At 35.3% G+C, this 15,923-nt stretch overlaps 1 protein-coding gene across 10 annotated transcripts in view; it reads left to right on the top strand.

Moving 5' to 3' along the window:
- AKAP6 (A-kinase anchoring protein 6) overlaps positions 1-15,923 on the top strand; it is a 635,729-nt gene that overhangs the window by 543,306 nt on the left and 76,500 nt on the right. For all 10 annotated transcript variants that reach the window (XM_058293576.1, XM_058293584.1, XM_058293582.1 and 7 more), the window contains 2 exons: positions 1,957-2,103; positions 5,132-5,356. In XM_058293576.1, the coding sequence (XP_058149559.1) occupies positions 1,957-2,103; positions 5,132-5,356 (372 nt within the window). The remainder of the gene's footprint in view (positions 1-1,956; positions 2,104-5,131; positions 5,357-15,923) is intronic.

Raw genomic sequence — 15,923 nt, 5'->3', positions numbered from 1 at the left:
ATGCACCTAAACTGTTCTCTGCCTTGACTGATTTTGTGTAGGAGCCATTCAAAGGTGGGAAAAGGATGAACTTATAAAAGTGAGACCTGGTGGAAGCTACTCTGAAGTGGAATAGCTAGAAAACTCCCTCTGTGGACTAATTCATGCAGCATAAGTAAAGGATCTGAATAAGATTCCTCTGCCTGCCTGCAATACTGGTTCCCCAAATATTATGCTCCAGTCTTACAGAATTAATTATGTAAATCTTTATCAGCTACATCATCTCTAGATGAAAATCTGATTCCATAATGCAGATTGCTCTCTCCTCCAGTCATCACTTTGATGAATAAAATGCTTTCTAGGTTCTAAAATACTTGTTGAGTATTGAGTCCAGAAACCTCTACTGGACAGTCTGCTTTCTGTGTTAAAGTAATGTGGTCCTGGTAATTGCCTGCCATTAGAAAACGCATTCAGATTTCTCATGTATCCCAGGCCAAATTCTGAAGAACTCTAAAGCAACCCTTGATTTTTTTTTCACTATGCATATTCATGTAATTTTGGATACTCTGACATCCTGATCAACATTCATTAATAATGCGAAATGCTTTAAATCACTTCATTTAAAACATTTTGTTCTGTGATCTACAAATGACTAACATTTGGAGAAGTTTACATAATACAAATGATGTGCATGTTTAGTGTAAATGAAAGATTAAAATATGAAACTAAAAGTATGCAAACATATGCACGCAAATGCTGAAGATCTATTAACCGAAAGCGATTTCACACCTTCTCTTCCTTTCAGCTGCTTTCAAATGTATTTTGGTTTAGATTTTATATAATATCAAGTTTCTAAGGGGAATAAAATCACCCAAATACTCAGGCATGTTTTGAACTTGCTGATTTGCTCCTTTGCCCAGACAAAAGCTTTTCTTATAGGATCCAGAAAGGGCTGTTCTCTGAGCTCTTTTAGGGCAAAGGAGCAATGCTACCAAGGACCCCAAAGACTTGACTTAGTGCCTCAAAGAAAGAAGTTTTGGGTTTGGGGATTGTCATTAAATTTTGGAAATGTGCTAAAATGTGAAAGATCTAGTTTTTCACTCAGAGATGTTTTTACATGTACATTTTCAAAATACATGTACAGTAATTTATAACTGTTCATAATATAGGACTTTCTCACTATGAAGTTATCTAAAGAGAGTTCTTTTAAGAGAATCACCATAGTAACTGTCATGTTAAATGGCACTTACATTATTTCTAGTAAAATATCTTTTAGGAGAGCCTAACTTGGCAGTTATATCAGAATACAATGTACATTGGGGGAGAGGGCCGTGTAATCATTTGTGATGTTTTGGGACATTTTACAATATGTAATCAACAAGGAAGCATAGATTTGTAACCACTCCCAAATCACACATTTCCTTTCTCCTCTTTATATGTATTTCTTCTCCAAGCCTGCACAAAGATTTTAAGTAAAAGAAAATTGAAAGCAAAATGTTAACTGAGAATTCAGTGGATCTACAGGATCAGAGGATGTCACCTGATCTTTATGGATAATTTTATTAGTAATATTCTGAGACTGGTGCCTTGGGGAGGGGGGGCAGGGATAAGGGGTATGGCAGCATTCTAGAGTCCAGTGTTTCCAGATATTTTCCTATTTGGAATATTATAAATCAAAGATCCAATGTCAGTAAACTTTACTTTGAGTAAAGCATAAGTCATCAGACATTTGAGCATGATGTGTATGCATACATACACACACACAAACATATACACACATAAGTAGTTTTTAACTTGTCAGCAATATTCCTTGACTAATCAAGGCACTTTGGCTTATCCTCCCCCTAAATTCCTAAATTTATTGGAAACAAAATCTTTTAACACCCATAAGCATCACAAATATCACACTCTGTGCTCAAAAATTTTCTAAGAAAACTTCTCTCCCTAATGATATCTCTTTCTCTCTTCTCATTTTAGCGATACAGTGTAGAAATGTCCATCAGGCACCTGAAAAAGATGGAGCTGTTTAGTAAGGTTGAAGCTTTGAAGAAAGGTGGCGTTTTACTACCAAATGATCTCCTTGAAAAAGTGGATTCAATTAATGAAAAATGGGAACTGCTTGGGGTATTTGCATTTTTATTACTGTTTGTAGGTTATGTGTACATTTTTTTGTGCAGTGAAATACTCTATCCATCTGATTTCTAATTTGAGGAACAAATATCTCTCTCTATAAATTCACTACCTGTGTTTCAAACAAGCTATTTATGCTATTATGGGGGAAAGACACTGCTTTTCCTCTTCTGCTGATTTTTTTTTATTCTGAGCTTGTCTCATATTTTAATAATTTTGGTTCTTTAATACATAAAAAAGTGAGTAAAATATGCCATGTATTATGGGTATGTACCAAGTCAACTGTAATACAGTATATCTGATATACACTGACTGTCATGCTTGAATGAATGTTAATAGAATTTATTCTGAAGGTACATGTTAGAGACATCCTCTGTTTAACTATTTACTGTACCCTTAAGATGAAAAGTGGGGTTGTCACTACAGCTTTCAAGTCACACTAAAGCCGCCCAAAACAGAGATGCAAATTTGACCCAAATCTGAATTGCAGAATTAAACCAGCCTGTTTTGTGCCTCAATTTCCAGCTCACTTTTAACAAAAGCAAAAAAAAAAAAAAAAAAAAGTTTCATGTAATTCATTTCACGCAATGATGGGCTGGGTCTCAGCCAAAGCCTTAGATGCAAGAATCTGGCAAAAAGGCAATATAGAGATTCTGTTACCCAGAGACCAGGATGGCACCATGCAGGAAACAGTACTGTCCTTTTGTTGGAAGACAGCTGAAAGAGAGAGGTTACACTATATTTTTTCATCACCTTCTCTCCTAAATTGCCTTCACTTCAAATCAAGGGTAAGCTAAATTTGTCAATTACCTAAATGATTAATTATAATGGTTTAGGATGGGTGAGGTCCGTTATGAAGCAAAATTTTGCATGCCTTCCATTTCCTGCCTGTTAAATTTTTTTTAAAGAAATAATGCTCCAAAAAGATTTTGAATAAAAAATCTCTCCCTTTACCTTCTGACTTGGAGGAATGCCAATGTTCAGTTTATGCAATATTTAATCTAGGTGATTAAAAAACTGCAATTTTAAGCCCTTGCTTTCTCCTCTAAATTCACTACACTCTGCAGTTGTACAACAAACTTAAAATATTAAAAGTTTTTACTCTGACCTATCGTGACATTACTTTTTAATAGAACCTAAGGGCACTGACTTTCTAATATTGTGATTTTAAACCAGAACCTACTAAATTCTAGAGAATCCATTAATCTAATACAGGGGAAACATAGTGAGTGTATGATGTTTTAAAAGGTTGGTTATTAAATAGGTAAGAACAACAATTTATGTGCTTATTAAATAAAGATTATAGTCTGTGCACACTACATTTTAGTATACCTAATGCTAATTTGATAAATCACTAATTTTTTTAATTTTAAAAATATGTCCTATCTATTGCTTCCTCAATAAAAACATTTAAATCATCATTATATTAAAAAGGACATAGATTATTTAGTTATGCTTTATGAGTCAGATATCTTAAAAATGGTTGCCATTTGGACAAATACATCATCCAACTACCATATGCAGAGTTTTTATAATGATTCTGAGGGAGAGTAGGTTGGGGCAAGATTTTAACAAAACCTATGCCACACTAACAACAGGCATACAGTTTTAATTGGCATGATTACATTTTAATTGGCATGAAAAAATTAAAACATTTTAACTTCTAACAATAGTAAAATAGAGGAATATGGTTTTTAATATTACTTTCATCTAAGGTGAACAGTGTGGAATGGAAATACATTAGAATGAAATGTCAGTGGTGCGTACAGTTTAATCTGTGAAATTTTGTCCCCTGTGCTGCATATTACTCTGTCTCAATTGCATATTAAACAACCCTATCAAGGCAGGCATTGGCATCTGCTGTGCTGACACAAATTGTGAATTAAATGAAATTGATGTCCTCTGTCGTATATTTATGAAGACGGACCATTCTCTGAAGTATTCTGTTTATGAAGAATTTATGATTGCAAACTGTTCCAGAACAAAAAAAGTGGCAATAAATTCTTTTTTGTGACCCTACCCTCCAAGGGCATTGATTTCACCTCCTGCTGCTACTTTTGTTGCAGCATAAAAACAATAGCTAAATCTGGATTCCACCGAGGGTCTTCAAATTATCAATATTTGCACCATGAAAATATAAGGGTGTTGGCAGGAAGTGCTTTTTTTCCCTGTTTCAATCTCCTAAAGATACTATTTATAGAACACTATACAACAGATGAATATTTGTTGACTTAATTTTATCTCTATTTTAAAGTTTATTTTTGTAGGTTTAATTCATCATTATGGATTAAATTCTATGGATTCCCCAAAGAGAGTGTTTTCATCCAAAAATTAAAAAACAAAAAATAGCCCTCCTACCTTCTTTCAGGCCATAGTCGTTACTCTAAGTAGGCTTCTAGGATAGTGGATTGGGAATTATTTAGCACATGTATTAGAAAGTCTAGCATCCATGAAGGCAAAATGTGAAGAATTGTAGGACTGAGCAATTTCCAAGTCAGGTAAAATCAAGAATAGGACCACGGAGGCTACCCCTTCTCAAAATCCCTCAGTCATATAGTTTGGGAATTGCACTTCACAAAACAAAAAGGAATTTGATTCTCCATGCACAATCTATTCTTGGTCTCTGGTTTATTGAGTAAACTGGCTTCTATCTCCTGAAAATTTTATACAGAGGTGTTTTTTTTTTTATGTAAACCCCTGTCATGAGAATTCAAATGAAATTTTGTCAGTGAACTTGTAGACCAAATCTCCTTTCCCTAAGAAGAAAGTTTAAGTAGATAAGGTCTCCCTCTGCTTTCAGTGGTAGTCAGAATAACACACAGTCTGAGAATTTGAATCCCAAATGGAGCAATGAGCTAAATCTGAACCTAAAGTCAGTAGCGAGGTGGCAAGTGCTGCCGGATGCCTTCCAAGTGGCTCTTGTTACCAACCAAACCGTGATGTGCTTTTGGTACCTAAACTAATCCATGTTTTTGTTTTTGTTGTTTTTGTTGTTGTGTGTGTGTTTAATCTGATGCATTAGAAAACCCTAGGAGAGAAGATCCAGGACACAGTAGCAGGGCACAGTGGGTCGAGTCCACGTGACCTGCTCTCCCCTGAAAGCGGAAGCCTGGTAAGGCAGCTGGAGGTCAGGATCAAAGAACTGAAAGGGTGGCTAAGAGATACAGAGCTTTTCATCTTCAATTCCTGCCTGAGACAAGAAAAGGAAGGAACAATGAATGCTGAGAAACAACTGCACTACTTTAAGGTAATAAAAAAACAATCAAAATTGATAAAAAGCTTTCTTTATGGTAGGAATGAAATATTTATCAACTACATAAAGTATTACACCCATGTATCTATGTATCACTGTGCACTTAAATGTTTCCTTGAATTTATAGACACTCTACAGTTCTTATATGCCAAACCTGTGTGTGTATAAAGATGAACAATAAGCATATCAAATACACATTGTATAGGGGAAATCTTTGCTCTCATGTACTTTGGGCTTATTAAGGGAGGGCACTGATAAATTAAAAGCAGACCAGCAAACACTAAAAATTCTTGGTGACTTTGAAAATCAGATCTCATATTCTATAAATAACTTGGTTAAAAATACTTCTGAAAATTGATACAATAAAAGCACAAGATTTAATTGAAGGTGATTAATGTTAAAAGGAAACAATTTTTACATAAGAAAGAGGCAACTCTTTATGGATGGGAAAATCAAATAAAAGAGCTTTTTTTAAAGGGATATCCTACTGTAAAAAATGCCAATATTAGCAACACAGTTGTGAAGAAGGGTTTTCCCCTGGTTTGTTCCCACTGTTTACACAATGTCTATTCAAAAGCGGTTTAAATTCAAATGATTTTCCTTACCTTTCAAGCTAGCTTCTACTGCCTAAACTTTCCTATAACTGCAGTAATTATTTGAATTCTGGCTGGCATCAGCCGATATGAAACTTTGGGTTGCAGAATATAAATGGTGAAAAGTCTTAAAGAGGAGAAAAAGAAAAAACTAAGGAAACATCTCAAAGAGGAGAAAGAGGAAAGAATCTGTTTGGGATCAAGCAACTGTTTCTTCTCAAAGCCTTCTAGGTTCAGGCTTTATTCATCTCACCCCCTCTGCCTTACAATCATCCAACAATCTATCACAGAATTTAGTCACAAATAGTTCCCCTCCCCGCTGGCAAACAGGCTGGTTTACCTTACTCCCCTGCATAACCAGAGGAGGCTCCCTTCCAGGTAAGACCAAGATAAACTTCTCGACAAACTGTCCGCATCATACACCTACAAATTGTTGGAGTTGAAAACCTTCTTTCTGCCCCTGAATTGACAAGCTCAAACTGGAAGTTAAATGGAAATGTCTTGCCAAGGCAAATGGGTTTTACTGTTTAAAATCTGATATCCAGATGATTTACTACTTCATCTCTACATGCCAACCCTAACCCTGCTATGGGGAGATGGAGTCCTCAGAGATTTGCCTCTGTGCTATTGGAACTGAACATGTCCCTTATAAAATGCTGACAATTAGTAGGCTGTATGTGGTGAAATATAGTTTTTCTTTATTGTTTCTTTATGTCAGCTTTAGTAAACTAGTTAATGGCAACAGGTTTGGGATTAGATCAAATCCCAGTCCAACTGGGTGACCTTAGTCATGTGTATTGTACAGTCTCTTGGTGCCTCAATTTCTTCGTCTATAAAATGGGATGCTGGTAGTATTTATCTCACAGGGTTATGAGTTAACATGCAAAATGTATTTATTATTTCCACTTTTCTAGAGGTGCATTCATAAGAGATAGAAATCTCTTAATATTAAAATAAGCCCAAAGGTGTTACATAATAATAATTGGAAACAAAAGAATTTTATTATACTTATTTATCAACCTACTACCTAGCTCACACACAGATATTTGAAAAGTACTAATTTTTTTTACATTTGTTATTGTTATAGATGGAAACATGAGTAGTTTTACATTAATTTTCCTGTTGCTTCCAAAGGACATTAGCCTTAAGCTTTAACTTCTCACAGTGACATCAACATCATTTTCTGCTAGGTCTCAGCAACAAGTTTAAAAGTGGGTAGAGAGAGAGAGATACAGAGAGGAACAGAGAGGGATGTCGAGAACTAGAATAGAACAGAATGTGCAAACAGGCAATCTCTAGGTTCCAGATCATTGGGTAATTCCTGGGAATTTTAGGCATTTGCTAAAATTGTTCTAATACCTTCTAGCCACAAGGAAACTACACAATTCATTATTTACCAAGTGCAACTTAATGCCTGAAAATAATTATAGAATTTTTTATTTCAAAAGTACCATAGAGACCATCATAAAGTTTTCACTTTTATTTCTCTTCTTCAGATCTATATATATATCTTTTCCCCACAGCATTTTTGCTTTCAGTGTCACTATTTATTAAACCAACTCCTTTTATCCCCCACTCTAGTTCATTTACTATTTTTAAAATGATTTTAAAATGATTTAATAAGCACAGAAAATCTCCTGCACTAAACAAAAGGTAAGACCTTAACAATAACCTACACCTAGCCATGTGGTTTCCCAGCCCTATTCTATCCCCTGCTTCCCTCATCTAAGGGAACTGTGATCCTGAAATCATGATCTTGATCCATATTCATTATTTCCTTGTTTTCTTTTTATAGGAAAGAATATTTTTTATAGGAAAGAATAATACAATTAAGAAAGTTCCTAACTTTATTTAAAAAGGTAATCATATTGTATATTATCTTTAGGACTTCCTTTTTTCATTTACTATTATAATGCCAAGATTTATTCATGTTGTTGAGTGTGGCTAAATTCATCCATTTTGACAGCTGCATAATATTCCATTGTGAGTGTGTGTGTGTGTGTGTGCGTATATATTTATATATGTTCATATCTCTTTTAATCTTAAGAGCAAATCTATAAATCAGTGTTAATGTCCTGATTTTGTAGATATGGAAATGGGAGACACAGGGAGTTGAAGTTTTCCATGGTCCGTGGCCAAATATTATGAGTGGTAAAATTGAAGTTTAAGTCCAGGGCCATCTGGCTCTAAAAACTTTTCCCCAAACAACTCTACAAAATTGACATTTATTGATATTTATTGGGTATCATTCCTTGTCAGGAGACTCAAAGAGAAGGGCAGGACAGAACTAAATTTCATTGTTTCTTTATTATATATTTATCTATCACTGTCTTTAGCAATTTGGCCAATATAGCAAATAGGTTTAGATATTGAAAATCTTGGCGAGTGAAAAGATATTTGGTTTTGTTTTGCATCTTTGTACTGTATCAGTGTAAACTTCTATCATCTTCTACATTGAAACTTTTCAAACTTTTGATATTATGAATCCCTAATGATTTTTCTTTATGATCTGAAACTTTAATCACTTCTAAAATTTTGACCTTGAGGAGTGTGATCAGGTAAGTTAAGGAGATCTAGCATAATAGCACTTTTTAGATTTTATTTTCTTAAGAAGACTGTAGGCATGTCTGTTGGAATGAATGTCCTTGCTAGGCCAACTTTTAAATATTTCTGAACTGTTTAGTCTGTAGTGTTTAGCCTATGCTTTTAAGGTTCTGTGTATTAGCACATTCATTGCAGGACAGAAACCAATGTTTGTAATATAATAATAATATAATAAAATATGTTTATAACCAGTCAAAATTATAATTATTTAATAATTTTAGATTACTGTTTAATTTATTAGACTAAAGCTATTTACCTACCACAAATTAAAAAAAGAAATACCCTCTGCCCTCCTAAGTGACAGGAGGGTTTAAAGAGCCTTTACAAATGGAACACTCCCCGCCATGTTCTGCCTCTTCTTGTGGGTTCCCAAATGTTCACTGCTGCCATCAGCTACGCAGAAGAGGACAGGCTTTATCCACAGTGTTTAGCTTTATGATTCTCCATTCTCTAAAATCTCATGCTTTTAAAGGAACCGAATCATTTCATGTATCACCCAGAGTAATGATAGATAAACCACAGTGCACTCCAGGAGAGCAGGTTGCTGCATATAAAAAGGAAGACCTATCACTTTATAGACAGAACCATGTTCCTGCTTATAGCTTGATCAGGGATGAGAGAAGGGATGATGGTCTTAAGTTTTCAAGAAAAAAAATGAGAAAGCAATTCTGGAATGTTTTCCTTCTTTTTAAGCCAATAAGTATGGTAAGTGTGAGATTAGACACAAGGGAAAATTCTACCCAAGAGAAAAACAGGCACAGCCCAGCAGAAATGTGAAAATGTGAACCTAAGTGTCTTGGGACAGAAATGCAGAATTAGCAAGGAGTGAACACACTGACAACAAAATGTGGGAAAGCACGTCAGGGACTTTAGGAGGTTCCAGCTGGCCCAAGGAATTTTGGAGCTGTGTGTGCACCTTCAGTGCCACTGGCTGAGAAGCACTACTTTTTAATGATGACCCTTCAGAAAGAAAAGAAAATAATTACCTAATCACCTGTTCCTTGTATCCCGTAACCAAATTCATTATTCTGAGGATTCAAATTGGGGAGAAACTATCCATTCCAGCTACGAAAGTCTGCAACACTGGCCTTGGCCCAGAACCAGCCTCAGATGGACAAATTCAGACCTGCTGTGCGGCTCTGATATTAAGAAGGTGAAGGGGTAGAATAGATCTGGTAACCTCTTCAACAGTTAGTGTCCTAATTGCTTGGCAATTTAAATTTGACCAAGCACTTCTTTTCATGTTATTATTCTTAAACCTCACATTAATTATGTAAGTTGGAAACTGTGAACACCTTATGTGGGTTTTTTTTTTTTGTTTATTTTTATGAATTAAGTACTTGAGTGAGATGCAGAGTAGTTAACAGGACTGGTTTGAATCCACACAGCAACCAGTGTCAGAGACAGAACTAAATCCATGATCTTTGGGTACAAATTCCAGTACTCTTCCCATCCTGTCATTCACTGACCCTTCAGATTTAACACTGAAACTTTGCTTTACTCTAAATCAGGAGTTAGCAAATGTTTTCTGTAAAGGATCAGATAATAATATGGTCTCTGTCATTTTTGATATTGTGCCTTTGTAGCACAAATGCTGCCACAAACTATGGCCTAACTGTGGCCCTGCTCTCAGTTAAAAAATTATCATAGACATGGGAGTGGCTACGGTCTGCATCTCCCTTAAGGAAAAGAGGCCAGGCTTAATTGCATGAGGAAGAACAAAAAGGTATTTTAATAACTGCCACAACAACAATCACGAATTAAATGATCACGAGGCATGAAGCACAGGGTCTAAATACTTTACCTGTATTCACTCATTTAATCCTCATCACAATACTGAGGCAGGTGGTATTATTACCCCTATTGATTGATAAGAAAATGGAAATGACTTACTTATGATCCCACAGTTAGTTAAGTGATAGAGCCAATAGTCAAACCTACATAGTCTGTTCCAAAATCTGCCATCACTTTGTAAGACTTCACCAGTCCCCTAGTCTCAATCCCGTTTATGGAAAGAGAAGGGCATGAAGGAAACTGGTAGCTTCCTCTATTCTTCCTCAGCCCATTTTTGCATACTTGATAGCCAGCCCTAAGAATTCAGCAAGTCTATATTTTAAATCTCAGAAAATGTAATGTATAGAGTACTACCTTTGAAAGAATTTCAAATTAACTATGAACTGTGCAGCAATACCCGTCATTACTCTGAAAAGGAATATCACTAATATATTTTTACAAATTAAAGAGATAAATAGAAGAATGAAATACAATTCACAGGCTTTATGAAATATGCCCCCAAATCTCAATGCATAATTTCCAGAAATAAAAACAAGACCAATTTAGCCAAGACTTTTAAGGGAAATTTCCTATGTCCATTATAACCAATCTCAAATGGCACCATAAATAATCCCACTCCCTGGGACATCCAAACACCTCATTTTAAAGTCCAGTAGGTTGAATGACAGGAGAGAATATTTTGGAAGTTTTGAGATATGAGGAAAGAGGCCGTGGTTCCTACAGGTGCCAGCATCCTCCCTGCTGCTGTGTCCTGGAGCCATTACAAATTTGTAATGATGCTGTTGGCAAAGTGGCAAACAAAGAATTACAGTAATTCAATCTGGCCGTAACAAAAGCATGTAAAATGCTTTCAAAATCAACAGAAGTCAGGCGGCATTTAATCCTTTCTATATGTCTTAGATGAATTTTTAAAAAGCTGTTATATTAACTATGTATGTTCATCAAAAGAAAATACTGAATTCAGCTTTATCGGATCCTCCCCCTCCCACCATTTATAAAAAATCCATCACCTACACTTCCCTGGACATGATTTTAAGTAATTGGATGCAATCCAGAACTGCCTTGTTAAAAAAATTGACTGGGATACGGTTGAAATTCGAAGGTAGTTATAACTAAATATTATTCTGCTACTGTCTGGGAATGATGGGAAGACTCATAGGAACTTTTTACAGGCAGTCCCAGCACAGCCTTCTAAAGTAAATTAAAATGGGACAACAAAGGACCAGTTCTTTCTAGGCCACGCTTTTTATTACAAGATACTGAATGTTTCCTATGAAGTGCGGTGTTCTGCCTCTGACTTGAGGATGCAAAGATAGAGTCACATATCCATTTCATTTGGATCATTTTCACTATTGCTATCAGGTAAACTAGATTCATGGAAGTAAAGGGATGCTATGTTAATCCAGAAAGATGAGGAAGAGCTCTCACCCATCCTTCCTCTGTGTCCACCTTGGAAACCAGACAGGACTGTGTTCGAGCTATGAAGCTAGAGTGATGAATATTTCTATTCTTAATTGAGCCTCTTAGCATTTCTTAAACATTATTTTCTTTATTAATAAACTCAAATAAAGAAGAAACTGGGAGAACAGAATTGCAAAAATGACCCTATAACCTCTCCTTAAGTAAGCATAGGAGGAGATTTGAATCTGACCAGTCCACCATAGTAAAGAGATTTAAGAGTGTGCATTCAAGATACCTGCGTTTATCCTGGTTCCACGTCTTTGTAATCTATGATCTTCCTTAAAGCCTCAGTTTTCTCATCTAAAGGACGGGAATAATAATAGTTCTTACTTTATAGAGTAGATATGAGCATTAGTAAGATAATATATACAAACTGCTCAAAATGGGGCCTACACGTAGTAAAAGCTCTGTAAGTTTTAGCTGTCAGCATTATAATTGCTATAGCATGAAACTGCCATTTTTAAAGCATTTGTATTTAATGCAGCAAGGTTACAGTAAATATATAAAGCAAATTCCTTGGGATTTCAGTAACTGTTAGGAGAGTTGTATGATCTACAGGAACTGAATTATCTCTTAGTTTGGATCATTGACCTTGTTACCTTCTAGGTGAAATCACAAGAGAATTTTTCTTTCCTCCCAAGACTAGGAAAAAAGGAGGTAGTCAATACACTTACCAAGTTTGTCCTCTGGCTTGTGAAAGGCATAGCTCTTTTGGGTGCAGAAAACCAGCTCCCAGGTTATCAAAGCTGGGTCTCCACATTAGGGCAACTTTTCAGCTTTTGAACAAGGTAGGAAAACCAGTTATTTGAGGTCCATTGTCTTCCCCACCATCAGTCTCCCTGGTCTTCTTTCGTAAACACTCCATTTACATCATCGTATTTCTCCCAGGTTATTCCTCTACTTTTACATACATGCCTACAATTAGACCCTCATTTAAGAAGGGAAACAGAATTCCTTTTCTTAATATTCATATTGAATTATCAGCCATCTTTCATAACTTTACTACCACATCAATCTTTTATAATTAACCAATTAATAGTATTTATTGACTGCCTTCACTAGATTTTTTTAGTTGGCAGCATTATGATTTAGGATTTTCAGCTGTGCAATGTCAAGCAAATAATTTCTCTTCTTTTTGCCTGATAATCTTTATTTGTAAATTCAGGTTTTCAGTTTGAATACATTCCCTTCAACTCTTGCATTCTTTGTTTTGGTGATAGTCTTTTTTCCCACTGATAAATTTATTAAATTATAGACATCATTTAATTCCTCCAAATGAAAATCTAAGCTTGGTAAAAAAAAAAAATCTCTGTTGAATCTAGTCATTTCTTTACATCAGGGTTCATATTTACTTCATTGAAAATGATGCTTCAGAATGACAAAGGCATCTTTTGAACCAAAGTTGCAAAGTTATCACCTCTGGCACCATAGTTGCCAGCTTTCTCTTTGTACCCATTTCCTTTCTCACAATATAATATCTTTAAAATTTGAATAGAGATGCTGGTCTAAAATGGGAAAAGGAAAAGCATTTCTAGTGATGAATTTTAAACAGCCGGAATGGTGGCACAGATTACATGGGTATGTATTTTATTCATTTATAAATGAACAGGAACTGGATTGATTGAGCCATTTTAAAAGTAGAAATAAATAAACCAATAGACTGCCAGTGCCTCAATGACAAGCAAATGTGCTATAAGAAATGAAAGGCAGAAAACTCCTGGTTAAAATAAAAACCAGGCTGAAGAGATGGAGGATTTGAATCTGAAGAAACTAACCATACACTCTACAATCCCTTTCTCATTTCTCCCATGGCTTGAAGTCCTTCACAATATATCTAAAGGCTTAGCATAGCCTCACCTATCCTTTTGTTATCAGTTTTTCAGCATTATTTTATTTAGGTGAGTCTTTTAGAAATTGCATTTTAACCAAATCTGAAAGTCTGTATTTTTAAATAAGATTAAGCCTGTTTGTTTTATTTTCTTGATCAAGATTGCTAATTTTCTTTCATTTCATCACATTCATTTATCCATTTTGCACATATTTTTGGACACCTACCATGTGGCAGGTACTGTGCTGGGTTCTAGCATATAAAGCTTACCACATGATAATCTTTTGCTATACAGAATGTTGTTTACTTTTTCATTCTAGTGAATTGAAAGATTTAAAAAATATATATTTCCTTTATTTCTAATATCAAGAGTGAATCAGCATCTTATTGATGCCTCCTTTAAAATGAGAAATTGAGCTTGTTTTCCTGTAGTTTTCACCCATTCCCTTCATTTTTATTGACATAATCTTGGGTTTAATAAGTAGCTATTATTATTATTGTTGCAATTAATATCATTAAATTCTTTCTCATACCTCCAAGAATTTCTTTTGACATTTGCTTTCTATTTTATAAGCATATTTAAAGTAAATCAAAGTTAATTCTTCATAATACTGGTTAAATTGCTCAACTTCAGTTTTTTAATACCATGTTATTTCATTTTTGGAAAAGAAATCTATTCTTATTACTGGCTATTGGAAGATCTTCTTATGATTTTTCATAGGAAACATACATTCAGAGTATATTTTCCAAAACCTTGCATGTAAAAAAATGTGTTTTATTTGACTTCACATTTGACTGAATATAAAATTTTGGAAAAAAAGTGCTACAGTATTTTGCTTTCAAAATGTTGGTGGTTCTTCTGGTATTTATAGGTGTAAAGGAGAAGTTTGTTCCTGCGTAGCAACATTTTTTTCAGTAGTATATGCTTAGGTGTTCACCCCTGTTCCTTTCTTTGCCTAATACTTGGTGAGTCCTAATTGATTTTGAAAGCTTAAATCCTGCTTCAGATCAGGAAAATTTCACCTTTTGTCTTTTGATTATCATGTCTGTATATGTTTATTTCCTTCCTTTTGAAAGTCCTACTCTGTGTATATTGAATCGCCTGTATATTTCCCACACTTAAAAACATTTTCTCTCATCATTTTCATTTCTTTATCCAGTGCTTCTCAAGCTTGTTTTACAGTTGTCTTCATTGCAGTTTTTGATTCAACAAAAGTTATTTTCATCTTTTCCAATTTATCGATGAACTTAATTTGTTCCATCTTCCCAAGTGTCCCCCTTAGTGCCATGGATGCAGTATCCTTGTGCATATTTTTGTGACATGGATTTTAAATTTTCTAAGATTTTCTTCTTTTTCTTGATTCATTCTATTTCAGAAGAATACTATTGCTTCAAGGCCTCAGATTGGGCCCATTTTGAACTTCAAAATCTGTTGATGTATGTGTTGATTTTTCTTCATCTGTTTATTCTTAAGGATGGACTTCTCATTATCAAGGACTGGGTGTCGAAAAGGTTCTCTGAGAGATTATATAAATGGTACCCTGTATAAATACATCAGGTTCAGACAGAAAGGAAATGGAGAAGTTAGATTCTCATTAGTTTACTAAAAGTCAGACATGAGAAAATGTAGACCATATACATAGAGTAGCAAATTGTCTGCTGATACTGAAGCATAGGGTTATCTACAGATCTAATATCAGGTGAGGTTGAAAACAGGCCAAGGAACCCATACTTTGCTCATCCTCCAGGGTGTCCTCAGTATCCCTGAGGAGGACGTTGGTCTTGCAGAGCTGTTTGTCCATTGACCTGGAGAGAAAAAGCTACTGTAAGGAGGTAGCTATTCTGTAAAATTGGGATAAGTCCTGGGGGCCTAAAACAGTACAATTACAGGAGGGAGGAGGCTGGATTTAAGAGAGGTCTCAGGGTTAGACATGACAGGGTTTGGGAACTGTTTTGCCAGTGGGACTGAGGAGGAGGGAAGGAGAGGGGAAATACCCATGTTTTGAGTCTGCGTAATTGGTGTTTGGTGTAATCAGAACCAGGTCTGGTAGGGAGGAGGAACCATAAATCAAAGGAAGATGATGTCATCAGACTTCTTTTTTCTCAGACCATGTCCTTCCAGTCCTCCAAAGCTAGTTCCACCCTCTATACTTGGGATCCCCTCTTAACTGCCCTACTTTTCTCAGGTCTCACTCCCACCATGAGCCTCTCTCTCCCTGAAACTCTTACTATTGCTTCTGCATCAGCCCCCATGCCCCTTTAACAAGAAAGAGAATTCTTA

This window comes from Dasypus novemcinctus, chromosome 3, assembly GCF_030445035.2.
Source record: "Dasypus novemcinctus isolate mDasNov1 chromosome 3, mDasNov1.1.hap2, whole genome shotgun sequence".
Classification (NCBI taxonomy): Eukaryota; Metazoa; Chordata; class Mammalia; order Cingulata; family Dasypodidae; genus Dasypus; species Dasypus novemcinctus.
This window is presented reverse-complemented; position numbering and strand designations above follow the sequence as displayed.